The sequence below is a fragment of the Cetorhinus maximus genome, chromosome 17 (assembly GCF_964194155.1).
Source record: "Cetorhinus maximus chromosome 17, sCetMax3.hap1.1, whole genome shotgun sequence".
Lineage (NCBI taxonomy): Eukaryota > Metazoa > Chordata > Chondrichthyes > Lamniformes > Cetorhinidae > Cetorhinus > Cetorhinus maximus.
The window spans coordinates 72,249,349-72,268,590 of record NC_135895.1 but is presented as its reverse complement, the minus strand read 5'-3'; the positions used below and the strand labels follow the sequence as shown (position 1 = coordinate 72,268,590).

The following is a 19,242-nucleotide window of genomic DNA, read 5'->3' as shown; positions in this document are numbered from 1 at the left end:
GGAAACATTTCTCCCTTTAACCTCCATCTCCCTCTTTAACACCAGGAATTACCAGATAACTATCTCCAACGCCTACCTCTGCATTACATCTTGTTGTATATTCTCAGCAGTGAGAATGAGAAGTGAAAACTATTTATAATAGAGCAAAATAAATATATGCAAATATCACTGATTTATGGGTTTAATGAAATAATGATCTTGAGAGAGAGAATTGGATTGTTAAAGCACAGGAAAAACAAACCCTGAGAACCATGTTGTGAAAACAGAATATGTCTTCTTAAGCCACTTTGAATCTTTGATTCTGAGGTGATCCATTATGTTGTATGAACTGCCCAATAAAGCCACGGGCAGATCTGTTAGTGTGTAGTATATACACACACACATTTCCTCACCAACTTTCTGCTCTCCCCTCCTGAAGGCACTGACTCATTGCTTGGGTGCAATCTCAGTGCCAATCGGGGCTCTCTGGTACCTCACCCAGGGGGCCAATATTTACACACGGGAGCTGTGACAGCAAGGGTCACAGGCTTGTTGATCATGACTTAATCACGCCTTAGCCCAAATCCCAGCCCCACCCAACATCCATCTGGGGTTGAGGGCAGTGGCGAGGGGGTGGTCCCAGGATTGCTATCAGCAACAATCATCATACAGATGTGGAATTGTGTCACACAAAAAAATAGTCGATGCTCCCTCACCCAAAATCTGAGGTTCATAGGTTTTTGTCTAGACAAGGGAATATGGATGCAGACCAGCCATGATCTTCTCTTTGAATGATGGGCTTGAGGGGCTGAATAGGCTCTTCTTGTTCCTTTGTTCCCAATGAGTGAGGACTGCAGTTCTGTGGAAGCTTGGACTTGAATGGTATGGAGTTTGATGAGAGTTAATAGTACCATACATCAGGGTTTGTGTTAGGTGAAATGGGAGATTATACTCGTCTGTAATGCAGATATTGGAATTTTTAATGAGGTAAGATTAGGGTTTATTTGATTTTATTGCTGTGGTAATACTAGGTTTTGTTTGAGCTAGAATAGCTGAATTCCAGAAAGCCAGATAAACTGGAGCAAATCCTAACACACTTTTTATAGTAATTTATTTACAGAGTTGCAAGCATGTACCTTCTAACCTGAAAACTATGGTTTCACTTGGTGTCCATTTATATGGGCTCAAGTGAACCTCCATTTAATACCCAACGCCTACATACAATTAAACACAATTAATATACCTTTAACATAGGGACTCAAAATCTGGTGATTTGCTAATTATGGGCTTTACTGTGGTTTGATGTGGTGTGATATTAAGATTTAGTCTAATTTGAAGTTGAAGATATTGTGATACATTCCAGTTCTTATTGGAATGATACTGGTGCATTTTTGTGTTTTATTCCTTTTGAGTTGACATCTGGAAGATGCAAACTTTCTTTTCTTAAATTCTTTACCACTTTGCAAGTTCCACTGGCTTTTCTGAATGTTGGTAGGATCCAAATGAGATCTTTCTAATTTAAGCCAAGCAATTTATTTAAATCCCCCTGAATTAGCTCCTTGGAATTAAAGGATAGGCCACTGATGTCAATCAGAAATGTCAGTCATACATTTAGCAACTACAATAACAACTTGTGTTTATAATAACACAATACAATGTCCGAAGGTGTTTCACAGGAGTATTATGAAATAAAGTTTGACACCTAGCAACATGAGGAGATATGAAGACATGTAACACCTTTACCTTTGGTCAAAGAGGGAGGTTTGAGGGAGCATTTTCGAGGGTGTGTTAGTGAGCTGGAGAAATCTGGGGAGAAAGTTCCAGAGCTTAAGGGTTAGTTTAGTGAGTTGATGTTTAATAGAGTTGTATTTATCTTTGTGTTAGATGGATCCCTGTACTCAGGTTGGAGAAGAGGGCTCACCAGTTTGCACATTCACTCCGCTCATACCTGTAGTGAATGAGGCATGTTCTGCTGTGCTTCTCATGGTGCCATGTGCTGACTGCAGTCTCAGTGTGTACTCAGTAGTCTCTGACAGACCCTCTAGTTGAATCCAAATGTCCTCTGCATCCAGGATCAGCTCCTGCAAGAGCATGCAATAGAAACATCACATCAGTGCCTCAGTCCAGTCACTTCCCAACCCCAACAAAAACCCCAAGCCCTGTCCTCAAAAATCTAATTTATGAGCAGCTCTGCCCTCAGACTACTGGCGTTGAAACATGGGACGCTGACCATTTCACTTCCTATCAACCTTTTGGGGGTGGGGGGTGGGAATGTCTAGGACAGGGAAACATAACAGGAAAGTCCGAGCCGGCCCAATCATGAGAGGCAGTAGGGAACATTCCTTCACGCAAAATGGTGCAACTTTCTCCCAGAGCAAGCAATCACAGCATTTCCCTTCCAGCTGCTGGACAGAGAAGGTCAAGTCAATTGTAGATCTTCCAGTTCTGAAACCGCACTGGGACTCGGGGTCGATGTGTTCAGCCAGGATCTGCAGTCTCACAGGGGCAACACAGGCAAATACTTTTCCCACAATGCTCAGCAGGTAGATGCCTCGATAGTTGTTGTAACCACTGTGCTTGCCCTTGTTAATGTACAGGGTCACAATCTTTATATCATGCATATCCTGGGCCACTGCCCCCTCTCTCCAACAGAGATGGAGAAGATTATGTAGATGCTGTAGGAGTGTTGGTTTCCCGTGCTTGATGAATTCAGGTGATACAGCATCAGCACCTGGAGCTTTGACCACGGCAAGTGAGTCAATAACTTGGCTAAGCTCTTCCACTGTGAGTTCGATATCTAGCTCTGCCATGCCAGGCAGGCTTTCTGTGGTGTCTAGAGCTTCCTCAGTGACAGTGTTTTCCCTAGAGTACAACTCAAGGTGGTGTTTTCCAAATGTTTATTGCAGTTGGTGATAACCTCCCCTGCCTTTGTTTTCAGTGGAGCCCTTTTCTCTGCTGATGGACCTGTTGCCTTTTTGATCATTTCATATATGCTCCGAGCGTTCCCCACGGCAAAGAATATCTGGATATTCTGGAAAAGTTGTAACCAGTAGTGTACTGCCTCACAGTCTGCTGGACTTTGCTTTGAGCAGCTCTCAGTGCACTCAGAGTCTTCTCACTTGTGATTAATGAGAGCAGACTGCTTGGCTTCAACGACAGGTGCCTTCGCAGCTTTGTTAGCCTGGAACCAGTCAGCACTTTTTCTGCTCTTGCTTTCTATATGTTGAGAGTGCAGGATTGTAGATGGTGTCTCGAAGTACGTTCCATTTCGTTTTTACACTCTGGGTGGGAATGCCCATGAGCAGCTGTTCAGTTGAGTCACAGAGCTATTGGTTTTTACCTGGGCAGGAAGTATGGCTGATATTGATATGAGGATGGCATTTCTGCTTTGAATGAAAAAACTTCAAGGGCTGTATCCTGCTCACCAGGAGTGCCCACCAGGGAGTGATCTGTATGACAGCCAGCGCCATGGTAGCGGTGAGTGTTGAGAGAGTTGGGACTGGTGATGGTTAAGTCCAACTGGTCCCAATGCTCTGATCTTGGATGCCACCTTATGGCGTGTTTTTTTCTGAAAGGAAGTGTTAGTTACACAAAGTTTGTGGTAGCAGCAAAGCTCAAGTAGTCTGTCTCTCTGTTCTCATTGACCTTTCCTAGGCCATGATGGCTGAGGCAGGCCTCATGGTCCATGCCCACTCTCATGCTGAAATCCCCAATAGGCTAAGATGTTCTGACTTAGGGATTCTGCTGATAGCAGTGTCGAGCTCTTCAGAGCTGGTTTTTTACCTCTGTAGTGGAGTACAGTGTTGGAGCTTAGATACTCATCAGGTTCACTGGTCCTGTTTGAGTTGGGAGGCAGATGGAGAGAACTAGCTCAAATCATTTATGTGGGCCGTTGTGGTACTAGAGTAGTGAGTTCCTTACAGTGAAACCTACGCCTTGCTCTCATGTTTCTTCTGAACTCTTTCCTTGCCAGGTGAGCATGTGATGTTTTTCTTTCTGTGATCCACCTCTAGTGAGCTGTAGGAAAGCCACGTCAATGTTCAGCCTATCGAGTTCCACATTGATCTCGGTGGTCTTGCACACATGTTCGACTAGCTGCAAGTGGCCTGTCAATCCTGTGCACATGGTCCTCACCATTTAAAGAATTGCCATTTTCTTTCTTTTTGTTTGTTTTGTTTGTCTGATGCGATGGATTTGTCCACCTGTTGAGCAGACATTCTAAGTTCCAAGCACCCATTGAAGCAGATGGACTGTGGCGGGTCAGCAACTTAATAGGCAAGGGCTGCCTGACTTGAGTTGGGTGGTGGCTGACCATTGGGACACCATGTTACCACCCACTGGAGACTGCCCTTCCATGTGCCAATTGATATCCCTTGTGACTGCTGTCTCTGTGTTGTGTTTACACTCTGCAGTGATACTAAAGTCTCCTATCCAGGATGGAAACTTGGACAAAATTTATGGAGATCCTGGGCTGTGCAAAGGTCAGGGTCACCCTCTTGACTTCCCTTGTTGAGTCCAAAGGAAAGCAAAGCTGGGAGCTTCATTCTTGAGTACCAGGGTGTGTCCACATGCTGGTGGGACTGCACATTGCATGTCTGGGGCCAAATCATCTCCGAGTTCCTCTAAAGCTTTAGCCTGGGATTGCAGTGGGCCCAGTTTCAGTGTGTCGCCATGAGGAGATCCAGCTGAGTACTTGTGGATGGAGAGGCTGTGTACTGACAGGGAGAGGTTTACACATTTTACTCTCTTCACATTGCTGCTGGCCAGCGGTATAGGCTGAAAATGAGAAGCAAACTAGCACACAAAAATCAGAAAATATGCTAATTCTCTTCAGCCACACACTAGATGCACCTCACTGACCTGTGAACATGTCCTGATGAATGTTTCTAAAACCATCCCCATCACTGATGTTAAACTAACTGGACTGTAGGTGTTAGGACTCTCTCTCTGTTTGAACACGATTCTGCTTTCCTATTCTCCTTCCGAGTGGACAGTCTCACATTTTCCCAGGTTACGCTCCATCTACCAATTGTTTTCCCTCTTACTCAGGCTATCTAAATCTCTTTGCAGACTGTTGGAGCAGATTTTATCTTCTCCCCCGAGCCATGTTTGGAGTTGGGGGTGTTTTGTCAGGTGGGAGGGTGCTGGGTGAGGAGTGCACGGCCTCCCTATCTCTGGTACGAGCGAGGCAGCTGCTACACCTACGCTCTGGCGTGGGTGCTTGCGGGCTCCCAGAGGACTCCCACATTGTCAGGAGAAACGACTTGGCAGTCACCTCCCTCAAAAAGCCACCATTGATGAGGAGACCCAACAGCTGATCAGCTGCACCAGCTCCGCCTTCCACAAACTGCGGCAAAGGCTCCACAAGTCAACAGAAGTTATGGTGCACTGAGCAGATGTTGTTGCCATGCCACAGCAGGATTTCTGCTCCCATCAAAGGCAACGCATTTTTGAATGGCTCACTGCAATTTATGGCTCCGCCCTCACCGTGATGGGCTGTAAGGTTCCGCCCCACGCCCCTGTAATGACTATCACATCACACCTTGAATTCTATTTGTGCTTTCAATTCACCAATCTTGTAAGAAATGCTGTGAGCAGGTGTGGGAAGTGCTCAACATATTCCATGGTCTCTCCTTCTACATATGTGTGGGGTGGAATATGTGGCTGACCAGCTTTGGGTTGATATGAGTTTTGTTTTGACAATATTCAGGACATGCCAAGGCTCTCGTATGGAGAATTGAAGAGATTGAGAGTGTCTCATAAACCTGGTGCAGGGTGGGAAACAACACTGCAGTCATCCCCAATCTATAGATCATGTGTAGCTATGGTGCTCAGTTTTGTTTTGTCACAGAGGCGACTGAGGTTAAAGAGTTTTCTGTCCAGGTGATATTTAATACTCACACCAGAGGGCAGTTTTTTTATTCATTCGTGGGATGTGGGCTTCGCTGGCTGGGCCAGCATTTATTGCCCATCCCTAATTGCCCCTTGAGAAGGTGGTGGTGAACTGCCTTCTTGAATCGCTGCAGTCCATGTGGTGTAGGTACACCCACAGTGCTGTTAGGGAGGGAGTTCCAGGATTTTGATGGTGAAATATTTCCAAGTCAGGAGGGGAGCTTCCAGGTGGTGGTGTTCCCATGCATTTGCTGTCCGTGTCCATCTTTGATGAGGTGAATAGCCAGTGTCAGTTAGATTGGAAATATCCTGCGTGCTAAATAGGTTAAAGCCCTCTCCACAATCCTAGATATAGAATTCACGAGTACATTGGCTCTGGCATGGTTTGAGTTAAGCCCAGCCCATTGTACATCTGCCTCTTTCCCCAGTGCTCATGCCAGTCAGCCATGAATCAAAACACATTTCACCCACTCCAATCTTTGTGCCATGTTTTGTTAGGCAAGGGTAGGAAAGAATATGGAGCCAAGATATATATCAGCCAATGAATGGCAGCGGACCAGACTCGAGGGGCTGAAAATCCTACTTCCTGTTTCTGTGGAGCACACCCTCAAACTGGGCCTACAACAGCTCAGCACTCCCAGAGTACAGCCTCTCCAATAGTGCGGCATTGCCTCAGTACTGTCTCTCTGGAAATGAACTTGCCTGTCGGAACTGACCATCCAACTTTCGGTACTGACAGTTCAAACAGTGCAGCGCTCCCTTAGTACTGACCCTCCGACAGTGCAGCACCCCCTCAGTACTGACCCTCTGACAGTACAGCACTCCCTCAGGACTGACCCTCCGACAGTGCAGCACTCCCTCAGTACTGACCCTCCGACAGTGCAGCACTCTCTCAGTACTGACCCTCCGACAGTGCAGCACTCCCTCAGTACTGATCCTCTGACAGTACAGCACTCCCTCAGTACTGACCCTCCGACACAGTGCAGCACTCCCTCAGTACTGACCCTCTGACAGTGCAGCACTCCCTCAGTACTGACCCTCTGACAGTGCAGCACTCCCTCAGTACTGACCCTCTGACAGTGCAGCATTCCCTCAGTACTGACCCTCTGACAGTGCAGCACTCCCTCAGTATTGACCCTCCGACAGTGCAGCACTCCCTCTTTACTAACCCTCTGACAGTGCAGTACTCCCTCAGTACTGACCCTCTGATAGTGCAGCACTCCCTCAGTACTGACCCTCCGACACAGTGCAGCAGTCCCTCAGTACTGGCCCTCTGACAGTGCAGCACTCCCTCAGTACTGACCCTCTGACAGTGCAGCACTCCCTCAGTACTGACCCTCTGACAGTGCAGCACTCCCTCAGTACTGACCCTCTGACAGTGCAGCATTCCCTCAGTACTGACCCTCTGACAGTGCAGCACTCCCTCAGTATTGACCCTCCGACAGTGCAGCACTCCCTCTTTACTAACCCTCTGACAGTGCAGTACTCCCTCAGTACTGACCCTCTGATAGTGCAGCACTCCCTCAGTACTGACCCTCCGACACAGTGCAGCAGTCCCTCAGTACTGGCCCTCTGACAGTGCAGCACTCCCTCAGTACTGACCCTCTGACAGTGCAGCACTCCCTCAGTACTGACCCTCTGACAGTGCAGCACTCCCTCAGTACTGGCCCTCTGACAGTTCAGCACTCCCTCAGTACTGACCCTCTGACAGTGCAGCACTCCCTCAGTACTGACCCTCTGACAGTGCAGCACTCCCTCAGTACTGACCCTCTGACAGTGCAGCACTCCCTCAGTTCTGACCCTCTGACAGTGCAGCACTCCCTCAGTACTGACCCTCTGACAGTGCAGCACTCCCTCAGTGCTGCCCCTCTGACAGTGCAGCACTCCCTCAGTGCTGACCCTCTGACAGTGCAGCACTCCCTCAGTACTGACCCTCTGACAGTGCAGCACTCCCTCAGCACTGGCCCTCTGTCAGTGCAGCACTCCCTCAGTGCTGACCCTCTGACAGTGCAGCACTCCCTCAGTACTGACCCTCTGACAGTGCAGCACTCCCTCAGTACTGACCCTCTGACAGTGCAGCACTCCCTCAGTACTGACCCTCTGACAGTGCAGCATTCCCTCAGTACTGACCCTCTGACAGTGCAGCACTCCCTCAGTATTGACCCTCCGACAGTGCAGCACTCCCTCTTTACTAACCCTCTGACAGTGCAGTACTCCCTCAGTACTGACCCTCTGATAGTGCAGCACTCCCTCAGTACTGACCCTCCGACACAGTGCAGCAGTCCCTCAGTACTGGCCCTCTGACAGTGCAGCACTCCCTCAGTACTGACCCTCTGACAGTGCAGCACTCCCTCAGTACTGACCCTCTGACAGTGCAGCACTCCCTCAGTACTGGCCCTCTGACAGTTCAGCACTCCCTCAGTACTGACCCTCTGACAGTGCAGCACTCCCTCAGTACTGACCCTCTGACAGTGCAGCACTCCCTCAGTACTGACCCTCTGACAGTGCAGCACTCCCTCAGTGCTGCCCCTCTGACAGTGCAGCACTCCCTCAGTACTGACCCTCTGACAGTGCAGCACTCCCTCAGTTCTGACCCTCTGACAGTGCAGCACTCCCTCAGTACTGACCCTCTGACAGTGCAGCACTCCCTCAGTGCTGCCCCTCTGACAGTGCAGCACTCCCTCAGTGCTGACCCTCTGACAGTGCAGCACTCCCTCAGTACTGACCCTCTGACAGTGCAGCACTCCCTCAGCACTGGCCCTCTGTCAGTGCAGCACTCCCTCAGTGCTGACCCTCTGACAGTGCAGCACTCCCTCAGTACTGACCCTCTGACAGTGCAGCACTCCCTCAGTACTGACCCTCTGGCAGTGCAGCACTCCCTCAGCACTGGCCCTCTGTCAGTGCAGCACCCCCTACAACAAAAGCAAAAATTGCTGGAAAAACTCAGCAGATCTGACACTTCTTCAGAACTAAAGGGAAGTAGAAATGTGGTGAAATATATACTGTTTAAGGTGGGGGCATTGGGACAGGTGAAACTGGATAGAGGGCCAGTGATAGGTGGAGGCAAAGGAGAGATTGCCAAAGATGTCATAAACAAAAGGTGGAAGGCGTGTTGATGTTGGTGATATTAACCAATGGAGGTGCTAATGGCAACATTAAGAGTAGAAAGCAGGATGAGCAAGTGACAGATGGCACGGGGGTGGGGGGGTGGGGGGCGGGTGTGGTGGGGGTGTGGGGGAGGGGACGGTGTGGGAAAAAAGATCAAAATAGGTTAAAAGGTGGGGATAAAAAAATGAATGGAAATACATTTAAAAAATAATAATGATAATAAAAACAGATGGGAAAAAAAAATATATATAAAAATTTAAAAATAAATTTTTGAAAAAAAGGGATCAAAAAGGGGTGGGGATGGAGAAGAGAGTTCATGATCTAAAGTTGTTGAATTCAATATTCAGTCCAGAAGGCTGTAAAGTGCCTAGTTGGAAGATGAGGTGCTGTTCCTCCAGTTTGCGTTGAGCTTCACTGGAACAATGCAGCAGGCCAAGGACAGACATGTGGGCATGAGAGTAGGGTGGAGTGTTAAAATGGCAAGCGACAGGGAGGTTTGGGTCATGCTTGCGGACAGACCGAAGGTGTTCCACAAAGCGGTCACCCAGTCTGCGTTTGGTCTCTCCAATGTAGAGGAAACCGCGTTGGGAGCAGCGAATGCAATAGACTAAATTGGGGGAAATGCAAGTGAAATGCTGCTGCACTTGAAAGGAGTGTTTGGGCCCTTGGACGGTGAGGAGGGTGGAAGTAAAGGGGCAGGTGTTGCACCTTCTGCGGTTGCATAGGAAGGTGCTGTGGGAGGGCGTTGAGTTATAGGGGTGATGGAGGAGTGGACCAGGGTGTCCCGAAGGGAATGATCCCTGTGCAATGCCGCCTGGGGGGGTGAAGGGAAGATGTGTTTGGTGGTGGCAACATGCTGGAGTTGGTGGAAATGGCGGAGGATGATCCTTTGAATGTGGAGGCTGGTGGGGTGAAAGGTGAGGACAAGGGGGACCCTATCATGGTTCTGGGAGGAAGAGGAAGGTGTGAGGGCAGAGGCACGGGAGATGGGTCAGACACGGTTGAGGGCCCTGTCAGCCACCGTGGGTGGGAAACATCACTTAAGAATGAAGGAAGACATGTCAGAAGCACTGTTTTGGAAAGTGGCATCATCGGAACAGATGCGATGGAGGCAAAAGAACTAAGAGAATGGGATGGAGTCCTTACAGGAAGCGGAGTGTGAGGAGCTGTAGTCGAGGTAGCTGTGGGAGTCGGTGGGCTTGTAATGAATATTGGTGGACAGTCTATCACCAGAAATTGAGCACTCCCTCAATACTGAGCCACCGACAATTCAGCACTCCCTCAGTACTGACCCTTTGACAGTGCAGCACTCCCTCAGTACTGACCCTCTGACAGTGCAGCACTCCCTCAGTACTGACCCTCTGACAGTGCAGCACTCCTTCAGTACTGGCCCTCCATCAGTGTAGCGCACTATATAATCTATTGAGAGCATCTTTCTGGATTGTCTGTTGAAGTCTCTGTTAGAGTGTTGATGGTGTCATTCCGTTAGAGGTTAAGGTCCTGTGTGCCAGTTTCTGATGTATCGGTATGTTGTGAGACACCCAGTTGTTGACGAGTTGAAGCCTGCCTGCTCTGGGGATTGGGAGGTGCTGTGTTCTGGTTTCTCTTGGCTGCAGTTTTAACTCCCCACCCTGCGTTAACCCCTGCAGGACAGCTGGCATTCAGCATGCCAAGAAAAAGGTTCTTATTACAACTTTCAGTTCTCTCCATTTGGGATGTCTTCAGAACATGTGGATGGGGAGAATTCCCAGGTCACCCACACATCCTGGCTTCACCGTTTACAGAGCACAGCATTACACTTGTCTCATTCTGGAGTAGAACCACTTAGCCAGGCCACAGCAGACCAGGCCAGGCCACAGCAGACCAGGCCAGGCCAAGGAGACCAGGCCAGGCCACAGCAGACCAGGCCAGGCCAAGGAGACCAGGCCAGGCCACAGCAGACCAGACCAGGCCAGGCCACAGCAGGCCAGGCCATGGCAGACCAGACCAGGCCAGGCCACGGCAGACCAGGCCAAGCCAGGCCAGGCCACAGCAGACCAGACCAGACCAGGCCAGGCCAGGCCAGGCCACAGCAGACCAGACCAAGCCAGGCCAGGCCACAGCAAACCAGACCAAGTCGGGTCAGGCTACAGCAGACAAGGCCAGGCCACACCAGGTGACAGCAGGCCAGGCCAGGCCACAGCAGACCAGACCAGACCAGGCCAGGCCAGGCCACAGCAGACCAGACCAAGCCAGGCCAGGCCACAGCAAACCAGACCAAGCTGGGCCAGGCCACAGCAGACAAGGCCAGGCCAGGCCATGGCAGACCAGACCAGGCCAGGTCACGGCAGACCAGACCAGGCCAGGCCAGGCCACAGCAGACCAGACCAGACCAGGCCAGGCCAGGCCAGGCCACAGCAGACCAGATCAAGCCAAGCCAGGCCACAGCAAACAGACCAAGCCGGGCCAGGCCACAGCAGACAAGGCCAGGCCACACCAGGTGACAGCAGGCCAGGCCAGGCCACAGCAGGCCAGGCAGACCAGGCTGGGCCAAGCAGACCAGGCCGGGCCAAGCAGACCAGGCCAGGCCAAGGAGACCAGGCCAGGCAGACCAGGCCAGGCCAAGCAGACCAGGCTAAGCCAAGCAGCCGAGACCAGGCCAGGTCACAGCAGGCCAGGCAGACCAGTCCGGGCCAAGCAGACCAGGCCGGGCCACAGCAGCCCAGCTTGGGTTGGGCCAAGGTGAGTGACTGCCCTTCCTGCAGCACATCCCTCACCCAATTTACATTTTACATAATCCTGCAGCTTGCTTGTTCAGATGTCATCTTCACTTCTTGCCATCAGTCATGCTGGGATTTGCAGTCAGCACCAACTGGTCCGAATTTCTCCAAAACCACCAGCCCCTCAATCCAAACAACATCAGCACTCTCTGAGGGTGGGCTCCAAACACCAAGCCCACAGCATCCAATCTCTCCTACTCTCTTGCTCCCTCTCTCACTCTCTCTGTATTTAGTCTCTCTCTGCATCTCTCTCTCTCTCTCTCTCTGTCACACTGGTTCCCTGTGTCTCTGTATTTACTCTCGCCCTCTGTTTCTCTGTGTCCCTGTCTCACTCACTCTCATCGTTCCTCTCTCTCTGTCTCTGTTTCTCTGTCTCCCTCTCACAGTCTGTTTAATTTTGATCTTTCTCACTGTCCATCTATGATTCTCTCTCTGGGCTGGATTTTATGTTGTGGGGGCAGGTGAGATGGGTGCAAGTGGAAGTGGGAGGCTCGCCTGCTCCTGCCCAGGCCCGTGGTCTCACTGCCAGACTGCCTGGTGGGGGTCCAGGTGAAGTCGCTGCTGGCAATGGGTTAAAGGGACATCAGCAGTTTGCACCAGGGAAGGGTCTGGGGGAGAGGGGCAGAGTGCAGTCCAGTTGCTCAGCTGCTGGCCGAGGGGCTACTGGGGATCCTGACAACCCTAGTACCCCTTAGGTGACCAGAAACACTGCTCACTGGAGAACGATCTTAACAAACTACAAGGGCAGCAGGAAGGCAACCAGACTATCCAACCATCAGCAATAACACAGACACAGTCACAGACACCCACATGGTTTATGACTCCCATGGAATCTCTTCTAGGATGGCTCTACTACTCATCGATTCTTTCCCCATCTGATCCCCAGTGAAACTCTTCCATATTTCCAGCAAGGAAAAAACAAACCCAAGGATGCGATCGGGGCAAGGGTGAGGGCGGAGAGGGAGCGAGACAGTGGGCAGGGTGGGGGGTGAGACAGTGGGCAGGGTGGGGGTGAGACAGTGGGCAGGGTGGGGTTGAGACAGTGGGCAGGGTGGGGGTGAGGCAGTGGGCAGGGTGGGGGCGGGGCAGTGGGCAGGGTGGGGTTGAGACAGTGGGCAGGGTGGGGGTGAGACAGTGGTCAGGGTGGGCTTGAGACAGTGGTCAGGGTGGGGGTGAGACAGTGGGCAGGGTGGGGGTGAGACAGTGGGCAGGGTGGGAGTGAGGCAGTGGGCAGGGTGGGGGTGAGACAGTGGGCAGGGTGGGGGTGAGACAGTGGGCAGGGTGGGGGTGAGACATTGGGCAGGGTGGGGGTGACAGAGTGGGCAGGGTGGGGGTGAGACAGTGGGCAGGGTGGGGGTGAGACAGTGGGCAGGGTGGGGGTGAGGCAGTGGGCAGGGTGGGAGTGAGGCAGTGGGCAGGGCAGTGAGATGGGTGGGAGTTGGATGCCCAATGGGAGGTCTGTAAAGATCGGGTGGAGATTGCAGACAGTGTGCTCACCCTGGCAACGACCAAGGAGTCCATCCAAACCATGAGCCCTTCCCATCTCCCTCTCTCCTGATCGCATGGCTTCCTCCATCAACAGAGTAGCTTATACTCACACAGTAACACCCCAAGGGCTTCTAGTTATATGTTCAGACCTAAAGCCATCGCATTGTCAATGACCTCAGGTTGGAGCTGCCAGTGCGCGAGATGGACAAAGGCCCTAGAGTCTGTACCAGCTCCTTGATCAACTCTGGCCAATTGGACCTTAGGGCCGAGGCTGAGTTAAAGCTGTCTGTGTGGCGGCTCCACTCAGGGCAACCTTAATGGTGGCAGAGTCTCCTCCACTGCTCTGCCAGTGGCACCAGTGCCTCAGGGTGCCACAGTGACAGGACATTGGGCAGGAGTCCTGCACAATGCCTGGGATCTCATGGCCTCAAGTGAAGCTGTGACCATGCCAAGGTCAGCCAGGCCATTGGGACATGGATGTCAGCAGGCAGCCCTTAGTACAACTGGCTGGGAAGGGAGAGAGCCACACTGCAGCACATAGGAACAGATGGAGAAGCCCCGACACACACAGTTTATCACTGGATGTGTAATCCTGACTTATCCATTGTTCTCACACTTTACAAAATGATTGTAACCCTTTCTGACTGTGACACCTTTAGGAGGGGTTCCAAAGCCACCAGATGGGAATGGGGAGGGCAATGACATGACCTTTCCTGATGGAATTCCTGACAAACAGAAGTATGTTGACATGAGCCTCTTAGATCTGGGAAGTGTTTATTCCATGGAGTGGATGGGCGTCAGATTGTGTCTCCATATGCTGCCTCGAGGGGCCTCCAAACTGTTAACTCAAATGCCTCATTATCAGGGTCTCCCTCACCTCCATGGAACGCTGTGGCACTCAGCATGCTGCTCTGGACCCTCATGTCCCACTTCTGAAGCGCCGATGGACTCGCCATTCTGAGGATGCCTGGCAATCCATTATGTCTTCACCTGCCAGTTCCTCCTCCACCTGTGAGGCCAAGGCGTGGGGCACACAGCAAACAGCAGTGATCAGGGAGACACCAGCCTGTGCAGACTACACTGTGCCACCTGATCAGTCAGGCCAACAGCATCTCTTTTGGAGCAGACTCTCCAGTCCCCCTGGTGGAAGCATGGCTCAGATTGTACTCTCCATCTGCCCCTGGTCGACATTATGAGCCACCTCCTTAATGAACAGCCCTTGTCTCTATTAACCAGCCATCTAGTTGCAGTGGTGGACTGGTACCGGGGAGTACTGAAGGGGATGCAGATGCTGATTTCATACGATCCACACATTTAGGAAGTGAAATCCTTTCTGCTTCACAGACACCCCTGACTGACACGTGGGACACTTGATGGCCAAATGGGTGTAGTCGATGGCCCCTTGCAATTTAGGGAACCCTGCATTGGCCACAAACCCTACTCTTCATCTGGTCAACAGTGGTCAACTTTATGAAGGTGTCAGTTCTCCTGAACAAATGAGACCGGCATAGGGACTCAGGGCCGGGACAGGGACAGGGACTCAGGGCCGGGACAGGGACAGGGACTCAGGGCCGGGACAGGGACAGGGACTCAGGGCCGGGACAGGGACAGGGACTCAGGGCCGGGACAGGGACAGGGACTCAGGGCCGGGACAGGGACAGGGACTCAGGGCCGGGACAGGGACAGGGACTCAGGGCCGGGACAGGGACAGGGACTCAGGGCCGGGACAGGGACAGGGACTCAGGGCCGGGACAGGGACAGGGACTCAGGGCCGGGACAGGGACAGGGAATCAGGGCCGGGACAGGGACAGGGACTCAGGGCCGGGACAGGGACAGGGACCCAGGGCCGGGACAGGGACAGGGACTCGGGGCCGGGACAGGGACAGGGACTCGGGGCCGGGACAGGGACAGGGACTCGGGGCCGGGACAGGGACAGGGACTCGCGGCCGGGACAGGGACAGGGACTCGCAGCCGGTACAGGGACAGGGACTCAGGGCCGGGACAGGGACAGGGACTCGGGGCTGGGACAGGGACAGGGACTCGCAGCCGGTACTGGGACAGGGACTCAGGGCCGGGACAGGGACAGGGACTCAGGGCCGGGACAGGGACAGGGACTCGGGGCCGGGACAGGGACAGGGACTCGCGGCCGGGACAGGGACAGGGACTCGCGGCCGGGACAGGGACAGGGACTCGGGACCGGGACAGGGACAGGGACAGGGAATTGTGGCCAGGACAGGGACTTGCGGCCAGGACAGGGCAGGGACTAGGAGCCGGGACAGGGAGAGGGAGAGGGACAGGGACTCACAGCCGGGGCAGGGACAGGGACTTGCGGCCGGGACAGGGACAGGGACTCGCGGCCGGGACAGGGACTCGGTGCCGGGACAGGGACAGGGACTCGCGGCCGGGACAGGGACAGGGACAGGGACTCAGGGCCGGGACAGGGACAGGGACTCAGGGCCGGGACAGGGACAGGGACTCGCGGCCGGGACAGGGACAGGGACTCAGGGCCGGGACAGGGACAGGGACTCGCGGCCGGGACAGGGACTCGGTGCCGGGACAGGGACAGGGACTCGCGGCCGGGACAGGGACAGGGACTCGGGGCCGGGACAGGGACAGGGACTCGGGGCTGGGACAGGGACTCGCGGCCGGGACAGGGACAGGGACTCGGGGCCAGGACAGGGACAGGGACTCGGGGCCGGGACAGGGACAGGGACTCGGGGCCGGGACAGGGACAGGGACTCGGGGCTGGGACAGGGACAGGGACTCGCAGCCGGTACAGGGACAGGGACTCAGGGCCGGGACAGGGACAGGGACTCGCGGCCGGGACAGGGACTCGGTGCCGGGACAGGGACAGGGACTCGCAGCCGGTACAGGGACAGGGACACGGTGCCGGGACAGGGACAGGGACTCGCGGCCGGGACAGGGACTCGGTGCCGGGACAGGGACAGGGACTCGCGGCCGGGACAGGGACAGGGACTCGGGACCGGGACAGGGACAGGGACTCGGGGCTGGGACAGGGACAGGGACTCGGGGCTGGGACAGGGACAGGGACTCGCGGCCGGGACAGGGACAGGGACTCGGGGCTGGGACAGGGACAGGGACTCGCGGCCGGGACAGGGTCTCGGTGCCGGGACAGGGACAGGGACTCGCGGCCGGGACAGGGACAGGGACTCGGGACCGGGACAGGGACAGGGACTCGGGGCTGGGACAGGGACAGGGACTCGGGGCTGGGACAGGGACAGGGACTCGCGGCTGGGACAGGGACAGGGACTTGGGGCTGGGACAGGGACAGGGACTCGCGGCCGGGACAGGGACAGGGCCTCGCAGCCGGTACAGGGACAGGGACTCAGGGCCGGGACAGGGACAGGGACTCAGGGCCGGGACAGGGACAGGGACTCAGGGCCGGGACAGGGACAGGGAATCAGGGCCGGGACAGGGACAGGGACTCAGGGCCGGGACAGGGACAGGGACCCAGGGCCGGGACAGGGACAGGGACTCGGGGCCGGGACAGGGACAGGGACTCAGGGCCGGGACAGGGACAGGGACTCAGGGCCGGGACAGGGACAGGGACTCAGGGCCGGGACAGGGACAGGGACTCAGGGCCGGGACAGGGACAGGGACTCAGGGCCGGGACAGGGACAGGGACTCAGGGCCGGGACAGGGACAGGGACTCAGGGCCGGGACAGGGACAGGGAATCAGGGCCGGGACAGGGACAGGGACTCAGGGCCGGGACAGGGACAGGGACCCAGGGCCGGGACAGGGACAGGGACTCGGGGCCGGGACAGGGACAGGGACTCGGGGCCGGGACAGGGACAGGGACTCGGGGCCGGGACAGGGACAGGGACTCGCGGCCGGGACAGGGACAGGGACTCGCAGCCGGTACAGGGACAGGGACTCAGGGCCGGGACAGGGACAGGGACTCGGGGCTGGGACAGGGACAGGGACTCGCAGCCGGTACTGGGACAGGGACTCAGGGCCGGGACAGGGACAGGGACTCAGGGCCGGGACAGGGACAGGGACTCGGGGCCGGGACAGGGACAGGGACTCGCGGCCGGGACAGGGACAGGGACTCGCGGCCGGGACAGGGACAGGGACTCGGGACCGGGACAGGGACAGGGACAGGGAATTGTGGCCAGGACAGGGACTTGCGGCCAGGACAGGGCAGGGACTAGGAGCCGGGACAGGGAGAGGGAGAGGGACAGGGACTCACAGCCGGGGCAGGGACAGGGACTTGCGGCCGGGACAGGGACAGGGACTCGCGGCCGGGACAGGGACTCGGTGCCGGGACAGGGACAGGGACTCGCGGCCGGGACAGGGACAGGGACAGGGACTCAGGGCCGGGACAGGGACAGGGACTCAGGGCCGGGACAGGGACAGGGACTCGCGGCCGGGACAGGGACAGGGACTCAGGGCCGGGACAGGGACAGGGACTCGCGGCCGGGACAGGGACTCGGTGCCGGGACAGGGACAGGGACTCGCGGCCGGGACAGGGACAGGGACTCGGGGCCGGGACAGGGACAGGGACTCGGGGCTGGGACAGGGACTCGCGGCCGGGACAGGGACAGGGACTCGGGGCCGGGACAGGGACAGGGACTCGGGGCCGGGACAGGGACAGGGACTCGGGGCCGGGACAGGGACAGGGACTCGGGGCTGGGACAGGGACAGGGACTCGCAGCCGGTACAGGGACAGGGACTCAGGGCCGGGACAGGGACAGGGACTCGCGGCCGGGACAGGGACTCGGTGCCGGGACAGGGACAGGGACTCGCAGCCGGTACAGGGACAGGGACTCGGTGCCGGGACAGGGACAGGGACTCGCGGCTGGGACAGGGACTCGGTGCCGGGACAGGGACAGGGACTCGCGGCCGGGACAGGGACAGGGACTCGGGACCGGGACAGGGACAGGGACTCGGGGCTGGGACAGGGACAGGGACTCGGGGCTGGGACAGGGACAGGGACTCGCGGCCGGGACAGGGACAGGGACTCGGGGCTGGGACAGGGACAGGGACTCGCGGCCGGGACAGGGTCTCGGTGCCGGGACAGGGACAGGGACTCGCGGCCGGGACAGGGACAGGGACTCGGGACCGGGACAGGGACAGGGACTCGGGGCTGGGACAGGGACAGGGACTCGGGGCTGGGACAGGGACAGGGACTCGCGGCTGGGACAGGGACAGGGACTTGGGGCTGGGACAGGGACAGGGACTCGCGGCCGGGACAGGGACAGGGCCTCGCAGCCGGTACAGGGACAGGGACTCGGGGCCGGGACAGGGACAGGGACTCGCAGCCGGTACAGGGACAGGGACTCGGGGCCGGGACAGGGACAGGGACAGAGACTTGTGGCCGGGACAGGGACAGGGACAGGGACTCGCGGCCGAGACAGGGACTCGGTGCCGGGACAGGGACAGGGACAGGGACTCGCGGCCGGTACAGGGACAGGGACTCGGTGCCGGTACAGGGACAGGGACTCGGGGCCGGGAGGACAGGGACTCGCAGCCGGTACAGGGACAGGGACTCGGGGCCGGGACAGGGACAGAGACTTGCGGCCGGGACATGGACAGGGACACGGACTCGGGGCCGTGACAGGGACAGGGACTCGGGGCCGGGAGGACAGGGACTCATGGCCGGGACAGGGATAGGGACCTGCGGCCGGGACAGGGACAGGGACTCGTGGCTGGGATTGTGATGAAGCTTCTGGTCCACCCTTTTACAAGTTGCATGATCCTGCTGTGATTATCCCCATTTCTCCCCCCATGCAGCCCGGGTGACCACGGGCAGTGGAAAATAGTGGTGAATGAGCAATGTAATTGTCACAAGCAGCTTTTCATTGTCCTGTATTAGAGGTGGGCAGACCTGGCCCCAATGCCCCATGTCTGATTTTACAGTGAATCAGGAAGGACATCTGTCTGTTGTGCAAAAGTACAGTTCCGTCTCTCAATTCATCTCTATCTATCTACTCCGTCCCTCTGTCTCCGTCTCTCCGTCTCCACGCTTCTGTCTTTCTATCTGTGTCTCCTTCT

The 19,242-nt window shown here is 55.7% G+C and overlaps 1 protein-coding gene across 1 annotated transcript in view; it reads right to left on the bottom strand.

Annotated features, from left to right (window-relative positions):
• The window catches only part of tnr (tenascin R (restrictin, janusin)), a 484,923-nt gene that overhangs the window by 47,638 nt on the left and 418,043 nt on the right, over positions 1-19,242 (bottom strand). Inside the window, exon 17 of the mRNA XM_078561777.1 lies at positions 1,928-2,060. Within this exon, the coding sequence (XP_078417903.1) occupies positions 1,928-2,060 (133 nt within the window). The remainder of the gene's footprint in view (positions 1-1,927; positions 2,061-19,242) is intronic.